Genomic DNA, 27,621 nt, shown 5'->3' on the forward strand with positions numbered 1-27,621 from the left:
ATTATAAAATAAGATAATAATAAATATTAAAAACTAAATTTACTCCTAAAATATATATATGGAATGATGACGCGAAATCGTCGCTGGTTCATTATGACTCCATGTCATCCAATCGGCACACAGTTAAGAATATTCGTAGCCAATCATCACTCGGCGTACACTAACAGAGGTAAAGAGGTGAAAAAAGTTTTTACACACCTTCTCCTTCAGTGTTTTTTGCTACAGTATTTGTATTATGCTTAACATTGTACATAAATACTGAAGACATCCAAACTATGAACGAACACTGTAGAAATTTGTATTCAACAAAAAAGTGGTAAACAGCTCAGGATTTAATTAGTATTTTAGATTTTAGATTGGTATTTTTAAAATGAAAACTACATGTTTTTTTTAATTCACAGGTGTGCCTTCTCAAGATTTAATTTTGATATTCCTTTTTTAATGTGCTTTAGTTTATGAATTGTCTTCTGTAAAGGAGGGTCGGGTACAAAATCAATAACCCTATTAGTACTACTACAACTATTGTGCTAATTATACAATAGGTAGACCGGTAATTATAAGCAGGATGCAGATAGGACACAGTAACCTTAACAGCACACTCCATAGTATATAAAATTGTGGGTGGCCTGTATGAGAAAGAGACAATAGAACATATACTAGTTATATATCAAATGCAGGAAATACAAGCAAGGATGATGATGGCACACCTAAGGGATTATGAAAAAGTTGAAGACACTGTGAAACGTGTTTTAGAAAATAGAGAAAAAGGACAAGGTAGAAGGTAAAAAATATTTCCATGGTTTCTTCAGGGCGAGAAACGAGAATTTACTAGACTGAAAGCAAGGGCAGCGAGATTATGACCAGAAGGTGGCGATAATGCAACATACTGGATGCAAACCGCCGGTAAACAACAAGAAGAAAAGTAGGTACACTTTCCCGATATTTCCATGGTAACCAGTGTGTTTGGAGTCGCGCGGCTTTTAACGGTGAAAGCAGGTGGTTGATGTGGGAGCGAGTTTCCTCGCTTGCGTAAAGCTTTGTTATAACAGATAAAGCCATGAACATCGAGGAGGTGAAAAGCACAACAAAGACTCAGCGCATTGCGGCTCACAGCCATGTGAAAGGACTCGGACTGGACGAAGCCGGCTATGCTAAGCAGACTGCATCTGGTCTTGTGGGCCAGGAAGCCGCCAGAGAGGTAGCGGACTGTGCTAACTAGCTAACATTAGCTAACGCTGCATACAGCCAGTTGGATGAATGAAAGAATGAAAAGATAAAAGGATGGATAAACCTTAAACATATACAACAAATAAATGCCAATAAGCAGCTAAATAGCTAAAAAAATATAATAATTTACATTAGAATCTATTGTCAGTTTAATAAAGAGTTGAATATTTAGATTTTGAGCATAGAGACTGAAACTTTTGTACTGTAATGTGAAACAACAGCAGAACACACTTATGGAATTGCTCATTCTCCTTAGTTTAGATAGTTAGTGTATACAGGCAAACTGTCTCTGTAATATATGGAACAAAATGTTTTTCAGGCCTGTGGCATTATTGTTGACATGATTCGTTTGAAAAAGATGGCTGGCCGTGCGATCTTACTGGCAGGACCACCAGGAACTGGAAAGGTACTTGTTACTTTTCTCCTTCTTCATGTAGTACATTAAATGTAAATTTTTTAATATCTGAATAAGTAGAAATATTTTTGATGGCCTTTTTGTTGTGGCTTGCTTGTAGAAGCTTGATGTGTGTTAAACAACTTATTTCTGCCCAACAGACTGCTTTAGCAATGGCCATGGCACAGGAGTTGGGGAATAAGGTACCGTTCTGTCCCATGGTGGGCAGTGAAGTGTATTCATCAGAGATCAAGAAGACAGAGGTACTGATGGAGAACTTCAGGAGAGCTATAGGTGAGTATACACATCCATACACCAACATGCACAAGAGTGGCGGTTTTCATGTAGGAACATCTATACACATACAACTGATAGTCCTTAAACTAGAATATTGAGTTAATATAATATTATTGAGATTAAAGTACACACATACACATTTTATATATTCTTAATACAGAGCGATTCTATGTAATGGTATAATTGTGCTTTGGAATTGTACTTTGTTTATGTTACACAGTTGAATGTCCACAAACACACTGTTGCATGATACTGAACATCTGCAAATCAACTAGCCTAAACAATCTACTACTGCAACAAGCTGCAGTTTTTAAAATCACCAAAATTTACCCACTTCAAGTCCCCTTATTACCTACTTATTAATTTTACATGTATGTTTTCAGAATCTATAAAATCGCAATCTGTCCTAAATTCTATTGTTGCAAACTCTATAACAAAACTCTTTTTGAAAAATTTCATTCTAATTAAAATCATTCATATAAATGTTTTTTTAAATAATTTCTTTGGAATGTTGTATGCAAAACATTACATAACTAGGAAAGATATAAAAAGAAAAAATGCATATATATGTATACACATATATATATTTAATAACTTCTTTTATAATAAAAACATTTTATAGCCCAGTGTGGGGGAAAGAACTGTAAAGTAAGAATGCTTTAAAAAATAGAAGTGTTAATAGTTTATTTTTTAGTAGTTACCAAAATGTCTTAATGACATTGGCTGTATGTTTGTGGTTGCGGTCCTGCTGCAGAATAAATTTGGGGCCAATCAGAGGCTTCCCTGATATACAGTATTGCATGACGGGTATGTGCCTGTATTTTCCTGCACTCAGGACACCAATGATGTTGACCAGATCTTCAGTTCCATTTGCAAAAATGCAGCCCCAAACTTGCAAAGAACTTGCTTTACTGTTGCCAGCAGACACTTATTATTGTACCGCTTTACGGCCCTTCCACAAACAACCTGCCTTTGGCAAATATTTAAAATCTTGTTGTCATTTTTCTGCACCCCAGTTCTTATGCTTTCATGCATAGTTGAGTCGCTTAGGCTTATAGCTTTTAGGCTGCAATTCTTCTGGCTAGAATTCATACAGTAAATCACTTTTTTACAGGGCACATTTGGACAGCTCTCTTCTTTTAATAAATGAAATCATGGTTTGAAAACTTGTTATCTTGGTGCAATATTAAAATTTGTTAGATCTGAATGATTTTAGTGTATCAAATATGCAATATAAAATCATTAAGGGGCATTTTATTTTTCATAAAATATATAGCGTTTTATATAAATATATTAATAATTTTTATTTTACAGCATTTTTTTACTTCGGCCCAAAACCTTTACACTGTAGCACTGTATAATCTAGTGCCACATGTTTCTTTATGCAAGTTAAAGAATGCTCTGTTTTAATTAATGCACGTAGGACTGAGAATTAAAGAGACTAAGGAAGTGTATGAAGGTGAGGTGACTGAGCTGACCCCATCAGAAACAGAGAATCCAATGGGCGGTTATGGCAAAACTATCAGTCATGTCATCATCGGCCTAAAGACAGCGAAGGGCACCAAACAGCTGAAAGTATGTATTAGTAAATAAATAAACAATTCTGTGGTAAATAGCCAGTAATTATATAAGATATGATGTATATTTTGGTGTGTTCTGTTTGTGTGTAACACAGCTCGATCCTAGTATCTATGAGAGCCTGCAGAAGGAGAAAGTGGAGGTTGGTGATGTCATCTACATTGAAGCAAACAGTGGAGCAGTAAAGGTAAGGACAGGACACAACCTGATGCTGTGTCTACTGAACACTCACTGGTTTAAGGCATTGAGGTACCATATAGGCCGTGCAGGTGGATTGAACATCTAGCAGAAGAAACTTTAATCTCTCATAAATACATCTTACATACACAAGCAGTCACTTTGGTCCAAAGTCACATACAGTACTGTTTAAACATCTTGAGCCACTAATTTCTTTATAATTTGCCTCCAAAGATTTTTATTGTACATTTTCAATGAGAAAAGTTTGCTATGCTTCCTAAAGGATTTTTTGACTTTTATTTTCAGTCCAGTCCCTGTACTTGACCAGGAATGCTTTTGTTTGCTAAGTCATACACTGAACTATGAATCATTTAAACAAAAATAATTTCTATTTTAAAGCATAAACCAGTGAGAAACTGATGTGGAAGATGACAGATAATAAGGCCATTGATTGGTATACTGGTGATGCCAAATGATCTCATGTTTAAAGCTGTAATTAGTCATTTTGTAGTCACCATGGACTGTTTTTGATCAACAGAGACAAGGACGCTGTGACACATTTGCAACAGAGTTTGATTTAGAGGCTGAAGAATACGTTCCATTACCCAAAGGAGATGTACACAAGAAGAAGGAGATTATACAAGATGTCACATTACACGACCTGGATGTAGCCAATGCACGTCCTCAGGTATACACACAGTAATACTAATATAAGGTCAATGTAAATGATTTTTGGTATATAACGAAGGGGACGCTATTAATAAAAACGTTAAAGGAACTTTAAAAAGTTAAATGTGGTGGGGAATGTATTTTCAAACTGAATAAGAATATAATATAGATTTAATCTGATTCCATTCTGTTTCAAAAAAAGATTATATATTAATAAATAAGTATTGTATATACATAATAAAATAAGTATTTTTTCTTAGTTTTTGTAATGTTAAAATTGTATTTTGATATAGTTGATAGCAGTGATGAATGAAAGTAGAATCATTTGAGACCTGTCTTATTTTTATTTCTTTTGTTTTTAATACCCCATACCCAAAAATGTTGCCTACTTTCCCAATATTAGCTACCTGTTTTTGGCAATTTTTTATTACATGATTTTTTACAATATATTTTGTCCGGAATGTAGCTTCTATGATGCACAGTGTCAGTGTTTACACAACATTTTGATTTTTTTGCATTAGGGAGGTCAGGACATTCTTTCTATGATGGGTCAACTAATGAAACCCAGAAAGACTGAGATCACCGGTAACATAACCACACACACACACACACACACACACACACACACACACACACACACACACACACACTTAATACCCAGATTTGTTTCATGTCTGAATGCATGCATGCTCACATTTTGAGCGCCTTATAGATAAGCTACGAGGGGAGATTAACAAGGTGGTGAACAGGTACATCGATCAAGGTGTGGCAGAACTCGTACCTGGTGTCCTGTTCATTGATGAGGTTCACATGCTGGATATTGAATGTTTTACTTACCTGCACCGAGCTCTGGAGAGCTCAATCTCCCCAATAGTAGTGTTCGCATCCAACCGAGGAAACTGTCTCATCAGGTAGGACGCCTAAAGAAGTAGTATTTTAAAGCGACTCAGTAGTAAGCAGTACTTTTTGTTTACCAATTAATTCGTTTTTCAGAGGGACAGAGAACATTAACTCTCCTCACGGGATACCTCATGATCTGTTGGATCGAATTATGATTATAAGAACCATGTTGTATACTCCTCAAGAAATGAAACAGGTAAATGTGTAAAAAACAATATAGACAACCACAAGATGGAGTAATGTGCTTTTGTAAATTTTAGCTGGTTTGTTTGCAGATTGTTAAGATTCGAGCTCAGACCGAGAGCATAAACATCAGCGAGGAGGCTTTAACTCATCTGGCAGAGATCGGGACTAAGACCACCCTCAGGTAACAATTGCACAGTGTTTTCCACACACAGAGTAAACTTGTATACAAGTATATAAAAGGCCGCCCAAGAATATTTACCCACCCTTTCTAAAAGATTGGTCCAGTGGAATGATGCCATCCATGATCGATTTACTAGTAGTGGACCCTAGTAGAGTAGAGTAGAGTTTCCTCTCGTGCTACTGCTCCTGTACCTATTTATTCTGCTACCGGGAGAGCGACGTACTGAGAGGCAGTAAATGCAGCAGATGTCAGCTGCCGTGAAAATAATTGAAAGGGCATACCGAATAAATACAAATATTATGTTAAAAATCACATGTACTGTATTTGTTGTTTATAGTAGACCACTTTTGGCCATGGTTGTAAGTCTACGTTTAAATCATCATAAAGTAGGGTCTTAAAAGTCACCATTGAGACATGAGTGCTAGGCCCATAGTCTTTGAAATACCATGTGAAACTTGGTGTGGAATCACAAAATAATAATGTTGATGCCAGCCTTTTAAAAACTTGAAGCTAATAGGAAAATGAAAACTGGTGTGTAGCAATTGAATGGACCCAGGGGAGAGTGAAAACCAGGAGTGGAATGTGGAAGGGTTGACATAAACCCTGCTTGAGTCTTAACGGCATTTCTGGGGTGGGGTGTGGTAGACTATTTATAAAGTATGTTCACATTGTAGATTTATTTGTTCAAATAACATTTATAACAGTTTATACAAAGCTTAAAGCTTTGAATTATGTATCTGTTTGTGTGTGTAGGTATGCTATTCAGCTCTTAACTCCTGCCAAACTGCTAGCACAAGTTCAGGGAAAAGCAGTTATTGAAAGAGAACATGTGGAAGAAACTAACGAGCTCTTCTATGATGCCAAGGCTTCGGCAAAGATCCTTCAGGACCAGCACACCAAGTTCATGAAGTAACTTAATCCCGCTCAGCTCTCAATGGTTTTCTGTTTCACTTCTCACAGTTCAGCTCAGCTCTTAAACTGTTCTGGGAGAATGATGTGCAGCATGGCAAAACCTTTAGTAAATTAATTTTACTGAAATAAATAAATATATGTTTTTTACTGTTAATAAAGAAAGAAAATTGTTCTCATAGTGAGTTTTTCCTGGATTTTTCCTGATTTTTTTTTCTTTTTGTAGATTTATTTTTAAGAACTGTTAATGCTTTTGTTTTCTAGAAAATACATTTTAATTATTAAATAATGACTTTCCTCCATTCTTATTTTTTATTTTATGGTACTACACCTCACCTGGTTTAGTATTTAACCACAACGTAAGAAATTCTTGCATGTTTAGTTAGAATAGTACAAGGACATAGTACAGTTTTGCCCTCCTTTCCCTCTTCCTGTAGCTGTAGGAAACAAAAAACAAAAATGGTACACTTCTACTGCTGCTGATGATCATTCTGTATCTTTAATAAAATCCTTTTCAAATACCTAAAACATGTTCAGGATCTAACTGGTGCTCCCTTTAAGTTGATGTTGATGTTTCTTTCCCTACCTTCCTGATGATCCAGTTGGTGCAGTAAATCTGGCATATAACGTCTTGCAGGAAGAATAAGCATAAATTGATCTGTCCATTCATCTGTGAAGGTTCAGTTTTCATAAACTACTTGCCTTTTTTGGAGTAAGACAAGCTGTGTCACACTTTCGTTTCTGTTTCATATGAATTGTGGCAGCTTGTAAGAGCAATACTGCCGTTTCTGTCTTCCACATGTTCTGTCCATATAGGCAAACTATTACGTTAATTGGCTGCAGTGAGTGATGAGTATATAGCCACACCCAGATTAACGGGAAAAAGCTCTATTTTGCTCCAAGACTGGTTTCTGGTTCTTAAATGTATGAAACATAAAAATATCATTAAAAGAGCAAGTTATGACCAATGTACAGATAAAACCTTTTTTTATGACTTTTGATTTACATGGCTGTAAAAAGTTTATTTTGAAGAGCTCCTGAATCGCATTAAAACATTATATGTGTACAATTTGGTTCATACCCGTTTCTCATCACTGTCATTAATCTGTGGACTCATTAGTCATTATTCTATGAAGACATTATAAAAGAGCGATCTGAATGCACCAACATGATATAAAAACAGATCACATCAGTGATTTGAGAGAATAATTCCTCGCTTTTTTCTTCACACAATGTTTTTTCACAAGTTGCTTCCAGTAATAAATAGTTTGGTATAGTCATAATCTTCATATAAAGGTGCAGTTTGTATTTTTTTGTGTGTGTTTGTAATAACAATTTAAGTTTCTAGACACTTTACGTAAACCACATATGTAATAGATGTTATATAAATATGTAATAGATGTGGCTAGTTATTTCCAGGTATCTCTCAGAGCCAGAGCCAGTTCTTTATATTAGGTGTTTTCTTGCAACATCGTACTGTTATAGGAAGTGGATAAATGTGTATAAGATTTAGGAATTTGCTTGGTTATTCTTAAACGTGTTATAAACAATTGCCCTTTTATATATGTAAAAAGGGAGACGTATGAGTGTGCATGAAACTGCTTTACTTTGGTGTTGCTCGTCGCTGTTTCAACCCGACTCTTCAATCCCTCGCACAAAGGGGCGGGGCAACTCAGCTTCGCTCCAGATGGACACCGAATTCATCCAATCGGCACACAGTTAAGAGGACTGTTAGCCAATAATCACACGGCGTACGCTAATAGAGGTGGAACTTCCCGATATTTCCTTGGTAACCCGTATGGAGGCTAGTTTACCCCATGTGTTTGAAGTCGCGCGGCTTTTAACGGTGAAAGCAGGTGGTTGATGTGGGAGCGAGTTTCCTCGCTTGCGTAAAGCTTTGTTATAACAGATAAAGCCATGAACATCGAGGAGGTGAAAAGCACAACAAAGACTCAGCGCATTGCCGCTCACAGCCATGTGAAAGGACTCGGACTGGACGAAGCCGGCTATGCTAAGCAGACTGCATCTGGTCTTGTGGGCCAGGAAGCCGCCAGAGAGGTAGCGGACTGTGCTAACTAGCTAACATTAGCTAACGCTGCATACAGCCAGTTGAATGAATGAAAAGATAAAAAGATGGATAAACCCTAAACATATACAACAAATAAATGCCAATAAGCAGCTAAATAGCTAAAAAAAATTATAATTTACATTAGAATCTATTGTCAGTTTAATAAAGAGTTGAATATTTAGATTTTGAGCATAGAGACTGAAACTTTTGTACTGTAATGTGAAACAACAGCAGAACACACTTATGGAATTGCTCATTCTCCTTAGTTTAGATAGTTAGTGTATACAGACAAACTGTCTCTGTAATATATGGAACAAAATGTTTTTCAGGCCTGTGGCATCATTGTTGACATGATTCGTTTGAAAAAGATGGCTGGCCGTGCGATCTTACTGGCAGGACCACCAGGAACTGGAAAGGTACTTGTTACTTTTCTCCTTCTTCATGTAGTACATTAAATCTAAATCTTTTAACGTCTGAATAAGTAGAAATATTTTTGATGGCCTTTTTGTTGTGGCTTGCTTGTAGAAGCTTGATGTGTGTTAAACAACTTATTTCTGCCCAACAGACTGCTTTAGCAATGGCCATGGCACAGGAGTTGGGGAATAAGGTACCGTTCTGTCCCATGGTGGGCAGTGAAGTGTATTCATCAGAGATCAAGAAGACAGAGGTACTGATGGAGAACTTCAGGAGAGCTATAGGTGAGTATACACATCCATACACCAACATGCACAAGAGTGGCGGTTTTCATGTAGGAACATCTATACACACACAACTGACAGCATATAAGTCTCATAGTCCTTGTTCTAAGGTGTCTGCCAAATTCCATAAGAGGGAATGTAACACCCTGTTGCCTGTTACCTAACATGTGCAAACCTACAGGACTAAACAATCTACTACTGCAACAAGCTGCAGTTATTAACATTACTAAATTTTACCGACTTAAAGGCTTTTAATTATTAATTGTAAATGTATGCTTTCAGAATCTATGAAATTCCAACCCGTCCTAAATTCTACACTTTCAAACTTTTGGTGATGTAATTTTAAAATTAAATTAAATTCATGTAATTTGCATATTTTTTTAAAAACTATTTTACAGTGTAAAACATTATATAAATATATAAAAATGTTTTTTTTTCTCTGATTTTTCTGATCTTCTCATTTTCTGTTGGCATTTATTCATACACACTTAGCAGTAGCTTTATGGCTTTTTAAACTTGGATTTCAGAGGAATAACAAAAATTTAAGTTATTGTGTAAAAGTTTATTTTTATTAGTTAGCAAAATGGAAAGTAAATAAACATAAGATAAATCCAAATTAAATCAGATCTTTGTGTGCCCACACTTGCAAAAAAGCTTGCCCACAAAAAAAGCATCAATTCTTTTAATTAACTTTGCACACAATTAATAAGGGAACTTGGCAGGTTGTTTCAGACATCTTGGAGAACTAACCACAAATCATCTGTGGATGTAGGTTGCCTTACATTCCGCTGTCTCTTGATGTAATTCCAGACAAACCTGATGTTAAGATCAGGGCCCGTATTTACTAAGTGTCTCGGGATCACTCCTGGGAATCACGCTCAAAGTTTAGGACTGAAATTTTCTAGCTTATAGTAGGGCATAAAAGTTGTTTATCCAGCTTCCCATTCTTACTTTCAGTAAGGAGTAGGACTGAGTCAAGGAAAGCATGATGTGATATTACTGTTTACACCACTGAGAGCCACAAAGTAGGCTGCACATTACAGTAGTTACCCAATTGGAATGGTTATTATCGTGAGCTTCAGGAAATCTCCCGGCGCTCTGCGCATAACACCGGGCCAACTCATGTCGGAAAGAATTAATAAAATTTTCTAAACGTGGGCTATTGTTTTTTACCTATAATATTTGTTAATTTTATTTAAATGAGGTTTGGGCTCAGGGGTTCGATTCGGCATCGTAATTCTCCTGTTTAATTTACTTCGTAGTCTAAATCAGCGTTCAGCCGCATGCATAAAGTTTTCCAGAGCGCGCCGGCAGAAGTAGTCTAATGATTATGAATATGTCGGGAAAACAGCAAGCAGACTGACTCTAACCATTTTAAAAAATGTTGCCGTTCATTTTCTGACGCGCTCAAGTTCACCAAAAATAATACAGAACAGCGCACCTTGCAACACTTACAAAATCCTAACGTTTTTTTCGTTTTTGTGAGTGCGCTTAAATGAACGTTGAGTCTTATAAAGGCCATGCTTGTTTTAATGTTATTTTAAAGTAAATTAAACAGTAATAGCTAAAATAGTAAAAAGTTTAAATATTAACAAGGGGAATATTTGATGTCATGTGGGCATTATAAGATTTGTATTGAAAACTTCTAACTAAAAAGTGGCAGCTGGCATGCCTAAAAATAGACGCAGGTTAATTTTTTTTAATAGTCTGAATAAAAATGATCCTCTTTAATTTCCTAAAGTCAACCGCACACTAAGTTTTCCAGAGCACGGAGGGATTTTGTTGTGCTAAATAATATTTGTGCAGTGTAATCGGAGCCTCCTATTCCTATTATTTCTGGGTTTTTGTTCTTTTAGTGTGACTGTGTGTGCTTTACAATGCCAGACAACATTCAAATGCAAATGATTCACCCTCACCAGGTGTGAATCAGCTGTTCTCACCTATACATTCAGAGAAATTGAAATGCACCTCTCCCCACTTTAAAAACCTCTTGAATCTGAGGCTCTTCTGAAGACTTTCAGTGATTAAGGCCTCTTTTTAAATCTGTGTAAATTATATCTTCTGGATTCTAGATTCTCTAAAGTTAACATTGTTACCGTTTTTAATCCTTGGAATGGAAGAATGGAAACTTTCCTTATGATAGCATCAATTGCATTGTTTTTAATTAGTCTATACACAATAATATTCTTTGGTATTTTTATTAAAAAAAAAAAAACTGGTATGGGGCCATCTTGGTTTATTAATCCTCGTGCCTGGGCCAGCAGACCAAATCGTCATTAGCACGTCCCTCCCCCAAACAGCGCAGCAATTTACTTTCTAGAACAGTGGCAGCTGGAACACCTAAAAAAGATGCAGGATTATTTTTTATAATCTAAATAAAAATGCTTTTTTTAAACGTGGGCTATTGTTATTTACTTGCAATATTTGTTAATTTAATTTAAATGAGGTTTGGTCCCCGGAATGTTGAGCATCGTGATCCTCAACTTTACTTTCAAAGTCAACTTTGTCAATTCTGCTACATGTACAGTGCATGCATGCTACGTAGAATCAGCGCTTAATCGCACGCGCAAGTTTTGGAAATTCATTTAATGTTTAATAGTAAATAACGACCCCCGTTGCGCTGTCCCACCACTGGAAAAACCTCATGAAATACAAGTTAAAGACAATTATGATGATCTGTCACGGCGTGCGCCTGTGATAGTCTTGCGCCCAAATCTACTATTGCTACTCGCTCACTCCGTAGGCTCCCTGAATAGGCGGCAAAGGGACGTAGCCGCCTATTCGTGCCGCTGGCGATAATATGATCTCTGGCTTGCTCTTCATTATAAATGCAAGCCCATCTCCCCTTCGCACCGTGCCCGCCTTCGCAGCCCCGCTGCCGGAGAGGAAAAGGCTGCGAGGACGTTTGTGTTAAGTTTTTACGTCAGTGAGGACTCTGGCCATCGACAGCGGGAGAAGCGCCGTCACGAGGGAGCGTGCAGGAGCGCTGCCTCTGCGTGCTCAGTTCTGCCACTCCGCGCACCGACACTTATCGTCAGCTGTGTGCCCGCATGCCAGTGTGGCACAGCCCCCGGAACTGCACATGCACAACCTTTATCCCATTCTTTCTATTCTCCCTTCTTCAACCCTTTCCTTCCCCATTTTACCTAAATAAATTACCCTTTTCCTGTAAGACCTCGCCTTGTGGCCGTGCTTTATGGTGCTGTCCGTGCAACATGGGTCGAACCTGTTACAGATCGTAACAGTCTACTGCATTTCATTCTTATAATAACGCAAAAACACAAGCGAGGCTGAATGACCGACATCAGCTGACGCAGTAGAACGTCCCGAAAATTTTATAATTTTATGGTCATTTATTTTTAGTTAATAAATCTACTACAAATTAAAGAACAAAAGATATAAGATGACACAAAACCCTACACGCGTCTTTTCTAATTACACGTGATAAAATCTAAAGGCTCACTGTGTTAACATTTATTTTGTTTAAATTTGATCCTAATAAGATTTCATTTAATTTGAATTCTAAATTTGTACTGTAATTTTAGTACTGTGATTATGAATTTGTTTAAGTACAACGTTTTACTTGATTTTATCCGCTACTATGTGCAGTTCTAAAGGAGTCTGTCTCATTAATCCTGCAGAGAATGAACTAAGGCATAAGGCGTCAGTCTATAGTTATAAAGCGCCAGCAAACGCACAAAGCCAAATGCTACCGCCGAGCGCCGCGACAGTAGAACCGACATTCCGATTAGGTAACCACTGTATGTCTTTCAGCTGCTCCCGGCAAACGGTTGCCACAGCGGAATACCCAGTTCGCACTACAACTTGGCACAGGTTTTATGCCAGATGCCCTTCCTGATGCAACCCTCCCATTTTATCCGGGCTTGGGACCGGCACTGCATCCATTATAGTGGGTGTTATAGTAGTAGTTCTGATTGTTTGTTTTTTGTAGTTTTAAACAGTGGGGGGAAAAAATGGTGAAATCAGCATTATGCGTGACTCGGCAGCATAAGGTTACTATAATTAGACTGATCCATTCACAACTGATTCAAGCCCCGATAATAGAGCTGTGTAGGACTGTCACAATCTAATTAATGTGTGTGCCATGTGTTCCATGAATGCAGCTTGTTTTTGATTTCACCCTGCGTCGGATGATCTGTGGTGCTGTTTTTTTTTTTTTTTTTTTTTTTTTTAAATACATATATATTTTTAAAAGTATTTTTACTTTGCAGAATTTCTTCACACCTGCCTAAAACCTTTTACACAGCACTGTATAATCTAGTTAAAGTTAAAGAAGTTAAAGAATGCTTTGTTTTAATTAATGCATGTAGGACTGCGAATTAAAGAGACTAAGGAAGTGTATGAAGGTGAGGTGACTGAGCTGACCCCATCAGAAACAGAGAATCCAATGGGCGGTTATGGCAAAACTATCAGTCATGTCATCATCGGCCTAAAGACAGCAAAAGGCACCAAACAGCTGAAAGTATGTATTAGTAAATAAATAAACAATTCTGTGGTAAATAGCCAGTAATTATATAAGATATGATGTATATTTTGATGTGTTCTGTTTGTGTGTAACACAGCTCGATCCCAGTATCTATGAGAGCCTGCAGAAGGAGAAAGTGGAGGTTGGTGATGTCATCTACATTGAAGCAAACAGTGGAGCAGTAAAGGTAAGGACAGGACACAACCTGCTGCTGTGTCTACTGAACACTCACTAGTTTAAGGCATTGAGGTACCATATAGGCCATGCAGGTGGATTGAACATCGAGCAGAAGAAACTTTAATCTCTCATAAATACATCTTACATACACAAGCAGTCACTTTGGTCCAAAGTCACATACAGTACTGTTTAAACATCTTGAGCTGCTCATTTCTTTATATCTTGCTTTCAAAGAGATAGACTTTCTTATATGTTTTAATATAGTTATAACCATACCTGACCAGGAATGTTTTTGTTTGCTAAGCCATACAGTGAAATATGTCTCATTCAAGCATTAAAATAATCTAACTTAAGGCATGAACCATTGAGAAACAGGTGCAGATAAGGACAGATGATCAGGCCAGTGATTAATTTACTGGTGATGCTGAAGGGGGAAATGAAGTTCCTCCTAAAGTTGTTACATGAACAACCAATTTTTAAATTCTATTTTTAGGCACTTTGCAACCTGATGCAATAAATAATTCGTTCTTTGTTGTTGTTGTTTTTTTTTTTTCAATCTACAGATTTTATAATATCTTAATATGGCTAAAAACTTTACAAAGAAATGTTTGAAGCAAGAAGAGAGAGAGAGAGTTCAGATGCTTGTTCATGTGTCTGCTCACTGACTGCATGCCTTAACATTTTCCCAATTTCTTTTTAAACATATGATCCCCATGTCATGTTTAAAGCTGTAATTGGTCATTCTGTAGTCACCATGGACTGTTTTTGATCAACAGAGACAAGGACGCTGTGACACATTTGCAACAGAGTTTGATTTAGAGGCTGAAGAATACGTTCCATTACCCAAAGGAGATGTACACAAGAAGAAGGAGATTATACAAGATGTCACATTACACGACCTGGATGTAGCCAATGCACGTCCTCAGGTATACACACAGTAATACTAATATGAGGTCAACATAAATGATTTCTGGTTTTATATAAAGAATGGGGCATTATTAATAAACATTGTATAATTACTTTGAGAACTGCTTAAAGAAAACAAATAGTTCATTAAATGACGTAAAATAAATAATGTCAATAAGTGTTTAGTAGTAGTAGTTATTCTTTTATAGTTTAAGTAATGTAACAGTGGCATATTGATCTAGTTGATCATCAGTAATGATTAATGAAAGTAGGAACGTGTGACACCTGTCAAATATTTCTCTTACCGCACTCCCAAAAATTCCAGTTTACTCTCAGTCACACGTTTTGATTTTGTGTTTCAGGGAGGTCAGGACATCCTTTCTATGATGGGTCAACTAATGAAACCAAGGAAGACTGAGATCACGGGTATGACCAATGCATGTGCATATGCGCACACAATTAATAACTGTTATTTAAGTCCAGGTGCATTCAGTTTAGTTTCATGTCTGACCGCATGTATGCTTACATTTTGTATGCATTATAGATAAGCTACGAGGGGAGATTAACAAGGTGGTGAACAGGTACATCGATCAAGGTGTGGCAGAACTTGTACCTGGTGTCCTGTTTATCGATGAGGTTCACATGCTGGATATTGATTGTTTCACTTACCTGCACCGAGCTCTGGAGAGCTCAATCTCCCCAATAGTAGTGTTTGCATCCAACCGAGGAAACTGTCTCATCAGGTAGAACGCCTAAACAAGTAGTATTTTAAAGCGACTCTGTAGTAGGCAGAACAGTTTACAGAATATTCTTTTATTTTTCAGAGGGACAGAGGATATTAACTCTCCTCATGGGATACCTCGTGATCTGCTGGATCGAATTATGATCATCAAAACTATGCTGTATACTCCTCAAGAAATGAAACAGGTACTGTAAATGTGCGAAAAAAAAACAAAACGGACAATTATAAGATGAAGTAATGTGCTTGCGTTAATTTCAGTCTTTGTTTGCAGATTATTAAGATTCGAGCTCAGACAGAGAGCATAAACATCAGCGAGGAGGCTTTAACTCATCTGGCAGAGATCGGGACTAAGACCACTCTCAGGTAAAATGACAGTTGTACATTAGAAAAAAACATGCTATCTGCAAGCTTCTGTCTCATTCACATTAGCCAGTTGTTGACTGTTCATTAGTTTGTGGAAACCTGTGGACTATTTATAAAGCATGTTCACATTGTACATTTATGTCTTCATAACATTTATAACAGTTTATACAAAACTTGTTTGTGTATACGTAGGTATGCGTTACAGCTCTTAACTCCTGCCAAAGTGCTGGCACGAGTTCAGGGGAAAGAAGTTGTAGAAAAAGAACAAGTGGAAGAAACTAATGAGCTCTTCTATGACGCCAAAGCTTCAGCAAAGATCCTTCAGGACCAGCACACCAAGTTCATGAAGTAACTTCATCAGCACTCGCTTTTTTTTTCTGTTTCACGGTTTCAGCTCAGCTTAAACTCTTCAGGCAGAATAATATGCAGGATGGCAAAGCCACACTGCCACAGTAACAGTACAATGTTACAATATTAGGGAAATTGTTCTATAAAAACAATATTTAATAATAATATTTTTCCTAGGGAGTTTTACTGGATGTTTGGATCCTTTATGATTGTAGGATGATTTTTTTTTTCATGTTAAAAAACTGTTAATGTGTTTTGTTTTCAAAAAAAAAATCTTTTGTAAATTCTTTTTTTTTTTTTTACAAACTTAATGTTTTTGTTTTACAGAAAATACATTTGAATTATTAAACAACGTCTTTCCTGTTTTTCATATTTTGTTTTGCATCTGGTGCTACACCTCACCGGGTTAGTATTAAATGTGTAGTCACAGTACAAGTACAGAGTACAGCTTATGTCATAGGGTGCAAAGAGACCCGGTGGTCTCACGAAATTGCCTGACACAACATCATGTAACATCATGAACCATTTTTATTCATCACTTTATTTCAGCATTTACAACAGAAATTTCAAATGTGTAAATTTCCATGTTACTTTTTCTTGGGTTTGTTGAACGCGGTCTCTCCTCCTGATCGAGCGTTACTGAACACAGATGGAGCGACTTTCCCCACACGTTCTGCATGACAGAAGATAAACATGTTAATGGCTAATGGACAGGATGAGTTTATTAATATTCCTACATTCTTAAAATGGGTTTAAATGTCACAATATCAATACATATTAGTTAATGTACATTTCAGTATTGGTTGGGTTTGACTAATTGTCCTGTAAAAAACACTGCTTTTTCACTGAGTTAAAGGACTGTCTAGGGACATCTGTGTAACCAGACTTGATTCTCAGCAGGGAGTATTTGTGTCTGTGTGTCCTAGTTTTGAGACTTTATATGGAGTGGAAACATCAGCAAACTCGAGGCATGCACGCAGACATAGTTTACACCCCACCAAGCATGCACTTCTGTTCTTATTCTTTGGTGTGACACACGTACAGAGTTTGTTTTAGTGTATTGACATGGTCATCGCTTCACTCACCACATTCCTCCATCACTTCAAAAGTCTTACTCTTCACTTGAGTCCCGAACGCCAGGTTATCCCTCGCCTTTATCAGGTCCTCATCTCTCACCTCTGGCCTCTTTATCTTGCCCTCCTCTCCCTCTTCTTGTAGCTGTAGCAAACAAAAAACAGAAATGGTACACTTCCAGTGCTGCTGATGATCATTCTGTATCTCTGATAAATTCCTTTTCACAAACCTGAGACATGTTCAGGATCTTTCTGCTGGTGCTAAAATCCAAACTTTCCCTGCAGCTTTGATTGGAGTCCTCCCATAAAGTTGATGTTTCCTTCCTTCCCTTAACTCCCCACACAAACCCCAGTGGACCATAATTGTACAGGCCAAAGCATGAGTCAGTCTGTTGAGTCAGTCTCGTCCCTCCTCTTTTTTTCTCCCAGTTCACATGGTGATAAATATATATTATGATATTATGATTTACATGGCTGTGAAAAGTAATATGTTTAAAATGTGTTAAGGTTTGTTTTGAGGCATTGCACCTGAATTGCTCTGAAACATTGCATTTTGGTTCATTGCCTGTTTTCAATTTGTGTAATCTTGTTCTCTCAGCAAATGTGTTCCCTTCCTCATTCCACTGCAGTGACCTACTGCATGTTAACAAAAAAAAGAACTCTATGGACGAAAGATGTAACAGATGTGAGATCTGTTTCTCATCACTGTCATTAGTCCATGAACTCATTAGTCCTTAGTCCTTGAAGACCTGCACAAGAGTGCACGAACATGCTATAAAAACAGATCCTAATACACGGATATGAACAAATCTATTATTTCTAAAAACACTACGTTTTTCACAATTTGCTTTCATACAATATTTATTACAGGAAGGAAATTGTGAAAAAATTGTGTGGAATAATATAAAATTTTTAGTCTTTAGATACTCTAGATATGTTAAATAACTGACATTTAGAAAAAAAAAATATTTAAAGTATCTTTAGTCATGTTTTAGCATTCAAGTCCTTAAGTGGTGCTCAGCTTTTTATTCTTTAAAGGTGTCTCATGAGTCTCACAAGTAATTTCAACAGGTGGCATGTGGCTTTAAACACTGCTCCTTCAACTAATTACCTCAAGTATGAATAATTATATATAAGGTATTTTATGCAGTATATAATGTTTTCATAATTATAATAAACTGCAAAGGATTGTCCACCCGTCCAGAGTGTACCTCGCCTTGTGCCCTAAGTCTTCTTGGATAGGCTCCAGGCCCCCTGCCACCCTGTATACAGAATAAAGCGGTGTTGATAATGACTGACTGAGTGAGAATTATAATGAACTATTATCAACAAAATAAGAACAAAAGTTTTACTACTAAAATTAAACTATAGCCATGCAACCCTTTATGTTACACCACTACACAAATTTGTTAAATATTTTTTTGAATTTTCATCCTAGCATTTGTAATAGAAGAATATAAAAAAGTTCACTGCTTGTGAATCTGTACTGATTGTAAAACATGAAAACGGCTGGAAACACATGGAGTAGTTTTTGTACATTTTAAATAAAAATAGTAATTGACTTGATTGTTTTATTACTCTCATAACAAAATAGTGTACACGATTCCAAACACAATAAACAACCTGAAGATAAGAATTATTACAAGAATATATATGTGCATTATCTTTTTGGTTCTGACAGATACCTAAGTGTATCACAGTAATACATGGTCCAACACCAAATTGACAGTTCCCACTGATTGTTTGATTGTGTAAGTTCATGTGTGTTTTTTGCTGTATTTGGGCAGTAGCTGAGTTCTGATGAACTGAACAAGTCTTGTTTCTGTAAGAAACGCTACTATGACCACAACCAGTAAACAAACTGCTCCAACGGAGATGTGCATCAGCCTCAGCAACCAGCCACCGTCACAACACAGCGCGTGCTGAAATACAGAGAAGGAAAAAAAAGATTTTACAATATAATCTTGTTAAACGGCTCTGCTCAGAATCTTAATTATTTATTGTCAGCTTTACCTCTGAGATGGCTGTCAGGATGGAACTAATTGTGAGGGTAACTAGTAATGCAGGATGTGGGCGGAGTCCTGCCAGAGGGCTGTGGTCACTGTGCTGGAAGTAGCGGTGTATGTAAATAAGGCTGTGGATAATTCGCAAAGCCATGTTGCAGCAGTTCGCCAGGATGAAGCCGACACCCCCAAACAGCCGAGTCAGCCAATAGGAAAGCAGCAGGAAGGAGGCAGATAGTCCCAGCATAACCAGGTTATACCTAAAAAAAAAAAAACAAAGAGGCCTTAACTTCCAAACATAATTTTACAAATAAGGTTTTAAATATAAGAAAATAGATACGAACTATTTGTATTTTGACCGCATTACACAACATATGTCAAATAGGTAACATGTGTGCTTACATTCAAGCATTCAAGTGACTACGGACTAACCTGTCTACCTCCTCCTTACTCATGGCAGCAAAAACAAAACACTCTGTTACACCATTAACAGCTAAAAGCAATACGTAAAAACTGTAAAAGCGTAAAAGGGAGGGACCTGGAACACACACACACACACACATATTACATAAAACATTGCTTATGCATTTAAATACACAATAGCGTAATGAACATTTAAATATTCCATCTGAAAATAATTCATTAGAATTTATGCATATTAATAATCTACAGAACGTTGTTTTATTTTGTTAAGCTTTACCACTTCCACTGCTCAAAAGTTCCCCTCCGTACATATCGAGGGCCAGGTACGAGTAAGAGTAACCAAACGCAGTGATAATCAGCCCGATCAGAAGAACCAGCTTCAGCAGACATTCCAGTACATGAGCTGCGATAGAGATCTCCTCCTGCAGACCAGACAACATGCATCAGCCATCCACGCTCCTGGATGAGCAGTCAACAGACTAAGGGCAGGTGTAAGGTCAGAGACACTGACTTTTTCCTGGTGCCGTACATCACATCCACGCTCTAACACCTTGGCGAAGAAGACGTAGAAACTCTCCTCGATGGGCAGGAAAAGAAACCGAGCCACCATCGAGCCAAGGTTATTCACTATATCATACACACCTTCATAACAAAACAAAGGGATAAAGGACAGAATATATATAGAAAGGTCTGTATGTTAAATAAAGTTGATTTAAATCCTAAAATATGTACTCACCCTGGTCTCCAAAGTTAAGTACATTCAAAAAGGTCATCACATAACGCTCGCCTACAAAACCAATATGATCAGAACACATTCTGAAAGACTGTAATATAGAAAGCGTTTTTGTGTAATACCTTCTGTGAGAATCTGTTTGAGGAAAGATTGCTTAAAGAAACTCCAAGTCAGTGTGGCAACCTTCCAGTTTATCATTGGCTACACACACACACACACACACACACACATTAAATATTGCAAACATCTTCACTGGAGAAGAATGATTCTTAATTGGGAAACCAATTATTATTAGTATTATTTAATAAAAACATTTTTTAATATTTGGAGGTCGGAGAAAAACTTGAACCTGTCCGTTCATTCTGGAAGGCAGCAGCTCTGAGATGTGACGAAGGGGAAAGGATGACTTCTCTGCTTCCGCAGATCCCAGGAAACGCATGAAGTAGACAATGTAGCAAAGACACAGGAAGCTTGCATACACACACTACAAACACAAACAACGATTTACACAGTATAAAGATAAAGCAAACCAGAGAGGGGGCACAAACTTATACCATGTTGTATGTGCAAAAAAATTTGGACACACCTTCTAATTCAATGTTTCTTCTTTAGTGATTTATTCTACACCGTAGAATAATACTGGATTTTTTTTTGCAAAACTATGAAAAAATATTTTTGTTCAATTACTTGACATGTACTTTGAAATAATTTTTTTTCGCAGTTAGGAAGCTGGTGTCAGAGCACAGGGTCGGATACAGCGCCACTGGAGCAGATAGGGTTAAGGGCCTTGCTCAAGGGCTCAACAGTGGCAACTTGGCGGTGCTGGGGCTCGAACCCCCAACCTCCTGATCAGTAACCCAGTAAGCCTTAACCGTTTAAGCCACCACTGCCCTCTGCCCACCACTACCCAAATAACACATATGGCATTAGTTAATTAAATAACAACAACATCCAATTTTTATTTCAAGACATGAAGGTCAGCTGTTCTGGAATAGTTCTTGCAAGAACAGTATTGTCAAGTGCGTTTGCAAAACCCATCAAGCACCATGATGAAACTCGCTCTCATGAAGACCTTCCCAGGAAAGCAAGACCAAAACTCACATCTGCTTCAGAGAAGTTCATTTAGAGTTACCAGCCATAAATATCACCAATTTACAGCACCTCAGATAAGAGCCGTTATTAAGCCTTTGCAAAGCATAAATAGCAAACATATCTCAATATCCAGACTATGGAATTAGAAGATGTGTCCAAACTTTTGACTGGTAGTGTACATACTCTTACCTGGGCAGCAGAGAATATATAGAGACCCCACTGAGGAGCAGAGACCACCATCACCACAGTGACAAGACACTTGGCAATTATTGCTAGACTTTCCGCAATTACCTAGTCAGAACACAATTTTCTTTGATTAGACAGATGCTAATGTATACGTATTTAAACTTTTTAATTTTTTCTTATATACCTTAAGGCGAACAAGCATATGAGCATGAGCAAGAACCCAGAGAGGCTCGGCAAGCAACTCGGTTAGGGCAGACATGCAGAAGATTCCCACAGCAGGTCCATAATGTGGAACAGTCTGAGGGTCTGGGGCCTGGAGAAGCCACAGCCACACGCACACCAGTAACACGCCCCAGAGACAGCCGAGTGGCAACCTGGGGAGCAAGAAGTGTGGGAAGGTCAGATTCAGATTCTCTATATAGGTTTTATCAGAGTTCCCCAAAACTTCTGTTCAATTCAGTTTTGATTGTATAGCCCTATTAACAATGGTGATTGACGCGAAGCGGCTTTGCAGAATTTAAAAACAATTGGGATATATATGTGATAAAAAACGTGAGAAAAAAGGTATAAACTACATATTTTCAGTTTGTCCCTTATGAGCAAGCCGGGTGGAATGGTGGCAATAAAAACTCCCTCAGAGGACAATAGGAAGAAACCTAGGAAACCAAACTAAACGGGGAACGTATTCCCGTTTACACACACGTATTCTTATTTGGGCTATTTCAGTTAGTACAACCATAAAGAGATCCCTGCTATATCTGGGAGCTAAAAGTTCCTGGAGATAGATAGTATAATATAGAGTCAACTTTCTATGATGGAGGCATGGGTATATAATTGATCATGGTAATTTCAGTTCAACTACTGAGCGACTGCATTTACAAGCCATGACAGAAACACTGTCCGTATCAGGCAAGTCCAAGGCCATCTTCATGGTCATGACTTGGCCTTACCAGGCACATTACTAGCAGGCCAAAAAACATATCGGTAGTGTCGGGTGTGTAATGTTGCCCCTAGGGGTGAGTAAATATAGATAAAACAAAACTATTTATAAAGAAAAGTTTGTGCTTTTGTGTGTTTGCACAGGTCCTTAATGAATAAAACATTAGGCAGCATCCGCAGTGAATGAACAAAAGGCAGTGTTGTCTACTGCGAAAACGTTAATCCGCAGTGGGCGTTGGTTTTGTGTTTGCACAGTTGTGTCACAGACACATTCCTCACTCAATGTAACTGTAGCAGCGTCGTCATCAGCGTTTATGTAATGTTGGACGTAACAGTAGTAGACAGCAGCATCATCAACTTATGTCATTCTGTGTTCAAGCACATCAGTCCCCGAGCTCAGGGTTACTGAAACCCCGGGTGAGACTGCGACGTGTCACAGTAACGGCGCATACGACAGGCAGAAGTAATTGGAGAACATTAGAGCAGCGTGAGGAGCAGCAGCGAGTTGACCGCACACTCCATTTGCAGGTAATGTGTTGGTGCATGGCACCCTGCGATAGGCATGAGTCTCAGCCAGGTGTAATGCCAGCACTCATAGCCTTCAGATTCAAAACCCACCCTGACCAGGATAGAGTATTCATCAATGAGACTATCATGACATGACAGGACAGGACAGTCTGCTTACGTAAGCCATAACAGGTTGATAACCTGTCTCCAATTACGCCCCGCCCCTTCTCCGCTTAGACACGCCCTCCGGAACGCCTCTCTAGACAGGAATACCAGAGTGGTGTACAGCAGCGTCAACCTGTAACACAAGCACTGCTGTGAGTTTCACAACACACACACATACACACCCTACGAAAACAATAACACGCCATATCATAATGCAGACTGACCTTACGTTCACCACGCCTATTAACTCCTTAGACACGAAGCGCAATGTAAACGCGTTCAGGAAGAAAGTGAGCACCCGGAACATCACCTGAAGAAAAACATGAGTCCAAAGGCACGAGTCATGTTAACTCGGAGTTAGTGTACATCTGTTTATATACACCAGCGGGAGGAAAAACATACCTGTAGCAGGACGTTGTACGATGCAAGAGCTGATGCACTCTTAAGCACGTCTTCGGAGCCCATGGTCGAGTTTACAACTCTCAGGAAGCTCTCAAAAAACACGAGTTGTAAATAATTTTGTACACCGGTATTTGCTTACACATTACGATATGTACTGTAAGAACAGTAACCACTGTCAAGCCTCGTTATACCGTAGACATGCTGGCGAAATCAATGACTGGAGTTATTCTCCAGCATACACTTTACTTCCTGATTACAAACACCCTTTCAAAATAAAAGTCACAAGACATCTCATGGGGAAATAAAAGGTAGTATATAAAACATTACTAAGTCACAATTTGTCAGATTTCTTTGAAAAACAATTATACTATATGTCAGATTTCAAATTCAGCATTGATTTAGTGGGTTTTAGAAGAATTATAAACTTTTATTTTGACGTTTCATATGAAACGAGCGGCGTGTATGCCGACGAAAAACATGGCTGATTCACAAACAAGTAGAATAATATGTAATGCACTACACTGGCTGTAGAAAAGCTTTATTAGTGTTGTTGTAGAGAATTACTAAGGGTTGAGATGAAACAGACCCCCCCCCCCCCCTTCCCCCCCCTTTACTGTCTGGGTAAGTTGCATCATTATAAAATTCACTTGTTAGTGTTTTATAATTCTTGCTCTTTATTACAGATTTAGTACTGTATGAGATTTTATACAAGTTGTTTTTAAAAGTTTTAAGGTTAGCTCTGTTTACAAGACGTTATTTTACTACTAATTAATTACTTATTAATACTCTGGGGCATTGGTGCCTCAGTGGTAGTTCTCTCGCCTGCCATGTGGAAGGCCCAGGTTCGAATTCTAGCCAAGGCCCAAAACCCAAAACCCAAGCCTGGATACAAATGAAGGGTTGCGACAGGAAGGACATCTGGTTTAAAACCTGTGCCAAGTTGTTGTGGGGATCAAATTGTTCGCTGGGGCGGCCCCTTAAGGGAAGCAGACGGAAGACAAACAACAATTTACTTATTAATACTTTATTATTGTCTAGCAAGTGGTTCGGGGGTACTCAGACGATCCTCATACACAAGTTGCCGAATGGTTTCGACATTTTGGTGTTGAGCTAGTTAAAGGTCTTCCTTGATTTCTCGTTGTCTTCTATTGATGTTCTTCCGCTCAGAACACCTCGAACGACTTAAACGCCATAAAGATCCTGTCAAACGTCTCTGTGGAAGATTTGCCCAATTTCATTCAGAATTTTATGTTTGCTCTTTGTTCGAATTTGCTGTTCATGATGAAATAGTAAGCTCCAGCAAGACAATGTCTTTTGGCACATGGACTTATGAAGATTGGTGCTCCCTGTGACTATGCGTGCCGCCTTGTGCTGCTATCTGTTGCCAGGTTACAAAACCAACTATGTGTGTTTGTGTGAGAAATAGAGAGAGATATATATGTAAGAGACAAGTTCCCTGTGACGGACAGGTGTCCTTGCCAAGGCTATATTCCCATCTCCCACCCAGAGCTTCCAGTATGGTCTCCAAATCTACTGCAACCCTGACCAGGATTAAGCTGTTAATAAAGGTCTTCTTGTTTTATGGAGGTTACATTAGTGCCACCTAAGTTCTCACTTTCTCTCATCTTCTCAGTCTTTTAACGTGACTTTCCAGTCTACTTACTCATTGTCATCTATACCGCTTTATCCTGTATACAGATAGGGAACTTGAACATATTTCAGGAGACTTAGGGCACGAGGTACAGTAAGGTACAGCCTGGAGGGGGTGCCAATCCTTCGCAGGGCATATAAACACACTCATTCGCCCATTCACCAACTACGGACTGTTTTTAAACACCAAATAGCCTAATCTGCATGCCTTAGGAGCCATCAACGATGGGGAGAATATGCAAACTCTGTCCACACAGACTCAAGGCAGGTATCGAACACTCACCCTACTAGACCCTAGCCAATAGTGTTCAGCACTAAGCCACCATACTGCTCTTTCCAGTCCTGTCTTCGTTTAAAAAAATGTTTTCTTTTTCTTTTACAATCCACTTTCTATTATTATTAGGAGTTAATAGACAAAAAATCAAACAGCTTGGTATGTTAACATATATTTTATTGAAAAGAAATGGTTTGTTACCTATAAATATCATCCCTGCTTGTTACTATGCTATTGTGTTGACTATACTGTAAATTTGTGGTTTTATTAAATTTTTTGCTCCACTCCTCCTGTTTTGTCTTTTAGATTTTTTGTAGCCTATTTATAGAATGGTGACCTCAGCAGACATTTTCATCTCAATAGCTCAGAGGTTTCTCTGTTGTGGAAAAAAGAAAAGACAAATTCCTCATTCATCATGTCTGGATATAGCTGCGCAACTGATTGCTGTTGATCTGGGCCTGAAACCGGCTGTTCTGTATGACCTTAATGGCGCACATGCAGACCAGATCCAGCGATACGTCATCTCACTGCAGGAGGCCGGAGTACTGACAACAACACTCCAGATATTTTCCATCAGTGGAAGCTGTCTTATTGTAAATTCTAACCTGTTGAAGGAACATTTGAATGAAGTGCTTAACAAAAACAGCATCCTTGTTGATGTGCGTTCATGGAAGGAGCAGCCGTCTTTGATTGCCATGGATGATAGCACCAAGAGTATGATAAAGAACATGTTGGACTTTTTAACAGATGGTAAGGACCAGTCTGCATCAGTCAGTGTGGTGGGAGAGGAACTTATGCTGTCTGAGAGGTGGAACTTATGCACGCTTTTTGGAATCCTCCTGGGATATCCTGCTTCGTACTGGTTTGATCAAGAGCAGAGTTTTGAGAATTGTCTCAGTATGACCCCACTGGTGGTAACTAAGGTTTGGGTTTGCTGGTCAGTCCGTGATATAAAGCACAGCAGTTGTCTTTACTCATTCAGTGTCCCTGAGGTGTTGTGGGCAGAAGTGGATACCTGTATAAAAAACTGGGTGGAGTGTTTGAAAAGCCGATTTCACAAACAGACAGTTTTGACTGAACTCAGTATTTCAAAGGAAACAGTCGTTTTGCCCGCTGTAGCCCTCTGATGATGATTTAGTTCTTTACAGCTTCATTTGTGTTCAATACAACCCTAATGTTGTTGGGAAAACAATTACATACATTTTAAGTAAAATCTGTCAATCTACTTTAAGTCTGATAATTTACTTGGTTTACAGTGTTACTCCTTAAAAGTCATTGTAAGGGTAAAAGTATTATAGAGTACAGATTCAAGTACATCTTTTTCTTCTTTGTCATACCTGCTACTGTGTTCCTCTTGTGCATTTTAAACTTTGCTAATGTCATGCATCAGACATATGGGCTTAAATATATGATCCCAATAACATGGACATCCTCTTACAGACTCTATGTACTCATCTGGCATGACTCTCACTAACTCAAATGGGGCTAGGAGGAAATCAGCCCTTGTCTCACTTCACACCATTTTCTGTATTATTTCTCATGACCATATGATGTGCTATTGTGATTTATTCCCAGAAATCTTAAGTACTGCACTTAGCAATGAACTGAAAATAAAATGGAACTTTACTGTATAGTTGTGTATTTTATGTATAATAAAAAAAGACAGTGTTAACCCGGATTTGTAAAAATTCTAATAAATATTTTCATAAATATATATAAATGCTACTAAATCTGCCATTGTGTGAATAGTTTAGAGTGCACCATCTGTAGGATTGTGGAGAAACTGCAACATGTTGCCGCCTCAAATGCAAACATATATAAATAAAATATATTTTGTTTTACCAATTTCTGTAGTCCACTAGCTTGTG

At 38.0% G+C, this 27,621-nt stretch overlaps 5 protein-coding genes across 5 annotated transcripts; 3 read left to right on the top strand and 2 right to left on the bottom strand.

Moving 5' to 3' along the window:
- Positions 1-960: 960 nt before the first annotated feature.
- Positions 961-7,560, top strand: LOC128526494 (ruvB-like 1). The gene is made up of 11 exons (XM_053498388.1): positions 961-1,198; positions 1,547-1,633; positions 1,783-1,915; positions 3,342-3,493; positions 3,594-3,683; positions 4,212-4,361; positions 4,864-4,927; positions 5,055-5,253; positions 5,336-5,438; positions 5,518-5,609; positions 6,363-7,560. Exons 1-11 carry the CDS (start codon positions 1,058-1,060, stop codon positions 6,520-6,522), a joined length of 1,371 nt encoding a protein of 456 aa, XP_053354363.1. The 5' UTR covers positions 961-1,057; the 3' UTR covers positions 6,523-7,560.
- A 741-nt stretch (positions 7,561-8,301) lies between these two features.
- LOC128526493 (ruvB-like 1) lies at positions 8,302-16,689 on the top strand. Its single transcript, XM_053498387.1, has 11 exons — positions 8,302-8,576; positions 8,916-9,002; positions 9,152-9,284; positions 13,616-13,767; positions 13,868-13,957; positions 14,724-14,873; positions 15,216-15,279; positions 15,398-15,596; positions 15,678-15,780; positions 15,867-15,958; positions 16,151-16,689. Exons 1-11 carry the CDS (start codon positions 8,436-8,438, stop codon positions 16,308-16,310), a joined length of 1,371 nt encoding a protein of 456 aa, XP_053354362.1. The 5' UTR covers positions 8,302-8,435; the 3' UTR covers positions 16,311-16,689.
- Positions 16,690-16,816: 127 nt separating this feature from the next.
- Positions 16,817-18,227, bottom strand: mustn1a (musculoskeletal, embryonic nuclear protein 1a). The gene is made up of 3 exons (XM_053498389.1): positions 17,610-18,227; positions 17,392-17,524; positions 16,817-16,979 (listed from the first exon to the last, which is right to left on the bottom strand). Exons 1-3 carry the CDS (start codon positions 18,105-18,107, stop codon positions 16,894-16,896), a joined length of 717 nt encoding a protein of 238 aa, XP_053354364.1. The 5' UTR covers positions 18,108-18,227; the 3' UTR covers positions 16,817-16,893.
- A 709-nt stretch (positions 18,228-18,936) lies between these two features.
- Positions 18,937-24,071, bottom strand: rft1 (RFT1 homolog). The gene is made up of 13 exons (XM_053498386.1): positions 23,830-24,071; positions 23,652-23,737; positions 23,441-23,560; positions 22,001-22,190; positions 21,820-21,921; positions 20,888-21,022; positions 20,661-20,739; positions 20,542-20,592; positions 20,317-20,447; positions 20,083-20,227; positions 19,815-19,920; positions 19,393-19,642; positions 18,937-19,301 (listed from the first exon to the last, which is right to left on the bottom strand). The coding sequence occupies exons 1-13, from the start codon at positions 23,890-23,892 to the stop codon at positions 19,137-19,139; spliced, it is 1,623 nt and encodes a 540-aa protein (XP_053354361.1). The 5' UTR covers positions 23,893-24,071; the 3' UTR covers positions 18,937-19,136.
- Positions 24,072-24,416: 345 nt separating this feature from the next.
- Positions 24,417-27,547, top strand: c6h1orf74 (chromosome 6 C1orf74 homolog). Its single transcript, XM_053498946.1, has 2 exons — positions 24,417-24,450; positions 26,060-27,547. The coding sequence occupies exon 2, from the start codon at positions 26,083-26,085 to the stop codon at positions 26,878-26,880; it is 798 nt and encodes a 265-aa protein (XP_053354921.1). The 5' UTR covers positions 24,417-24,450; positions 26,060-26,082; the 3' UTR covers positions 26,881-27,547.
- Positions 27,548-27,621: the final 74 nt, after the last annotated feature.

The sequence above is a fragment of the Clarias gariepinus genome, chromosome 6 (assembly GCF_024256425.1).
Source record: "Clarias gariepinus isolate MV-2021 ecotype Netherlands chromosome 6, CGAR_prim_01v2, whole genome shotgun sequence".
NCBI lineage: Eukaryota > Metazoa > Chordata > Actinopteri > Siluriformes > Clariidae > Clarias > Clarias gariepinus.

Coding starts and splice junctions, on each gene's coding strand:
- mustn1a (XM_053498389.1), bottom strand. CDS start 18,107: ATGAGTTCATGGACTAATGACAGTGATGAGAAACAGATCTCACATCTG. Junction 17,525..17,609: donor AGATCCTGAACATGTCTCAG/GTTTGTGAAAAG, acceptor TGTTTGCTACAG/CTACAAGAAGAGGGAGAGGA. Junction 16,980..17,391: donor TGAAGTGATGGAGGAATGTG/GTGAGTGAAGCG, acceptor TCTGTCATGCAG/AACGTGTGGGGAAAGTCGCT.
- LOC128526494 (XM_053498388.1), top strand. CDS start 1,058: ATGAACATCGAGGAGGTGAAAAGCACAACAAAGACTCAGCGCATTGCG. Junction 1,916..3,341: donor GAACTTCAGGAGAGCTATAG/GTGAGTATACAC, acceptor TAATGCACGTAG/GACTGAGAATTAAAGAGACT. Junction 3,684..4,211: donor CAAACAGTGGAGCAGTAAAG/GTAAGGACAGGA, acceptor TTTGATCAACAG/AGACAAGGACGCTGTGACAC.
- LOC128526493 (XM_053498387.1), top strand. CDS start 8,436: ATGAACATCGAGGAGGTGAAAAGCACAACAAAGACTCAGCGCATTGCC. Junction 13,958..14,723: donor CAAACAGTGGAGCAGTAAAG/GTAAGGACAGGA, acceptor TTTGATCAACAG/AGACAAGGACGCTGTGACAC. Junction 15,781..15,866: donor CTCCTCAAGAAATGAAACAG/GTACTGTAAATG, acceptor CTTTGTTTGCAG/ATTATTAAGATTCGAGCTCA.
- rft1 (XM_053498386.1), bottom strand. CDS start 23,892: ATGGGCTCCGAAGACGTGCTTAAGAGTGCATCAGCTCTTGCATCGTAC. Junction 23,561..23,651: donor ATAGGCGTGGTGAACGTAAG/GTCAGTCTGCAT, acceptor CTTGTGTTACAG/GTTGACGCTGCTGTACACCA. Junction 22,191..23,440: donor ATCAACCTGTTATGGCTTAC/GTAAGCAGACTG, acceptor CTTGCTCCCCAG/GTTGCCACTCGGCTGTCTCT.
- c6h1orf74 (XM_053498946.1), top strand. CDS start 26,083: ATGGTGACCTCAGCAGACATTTTCATCTCAATAGCTCAGAGGTTTCTC.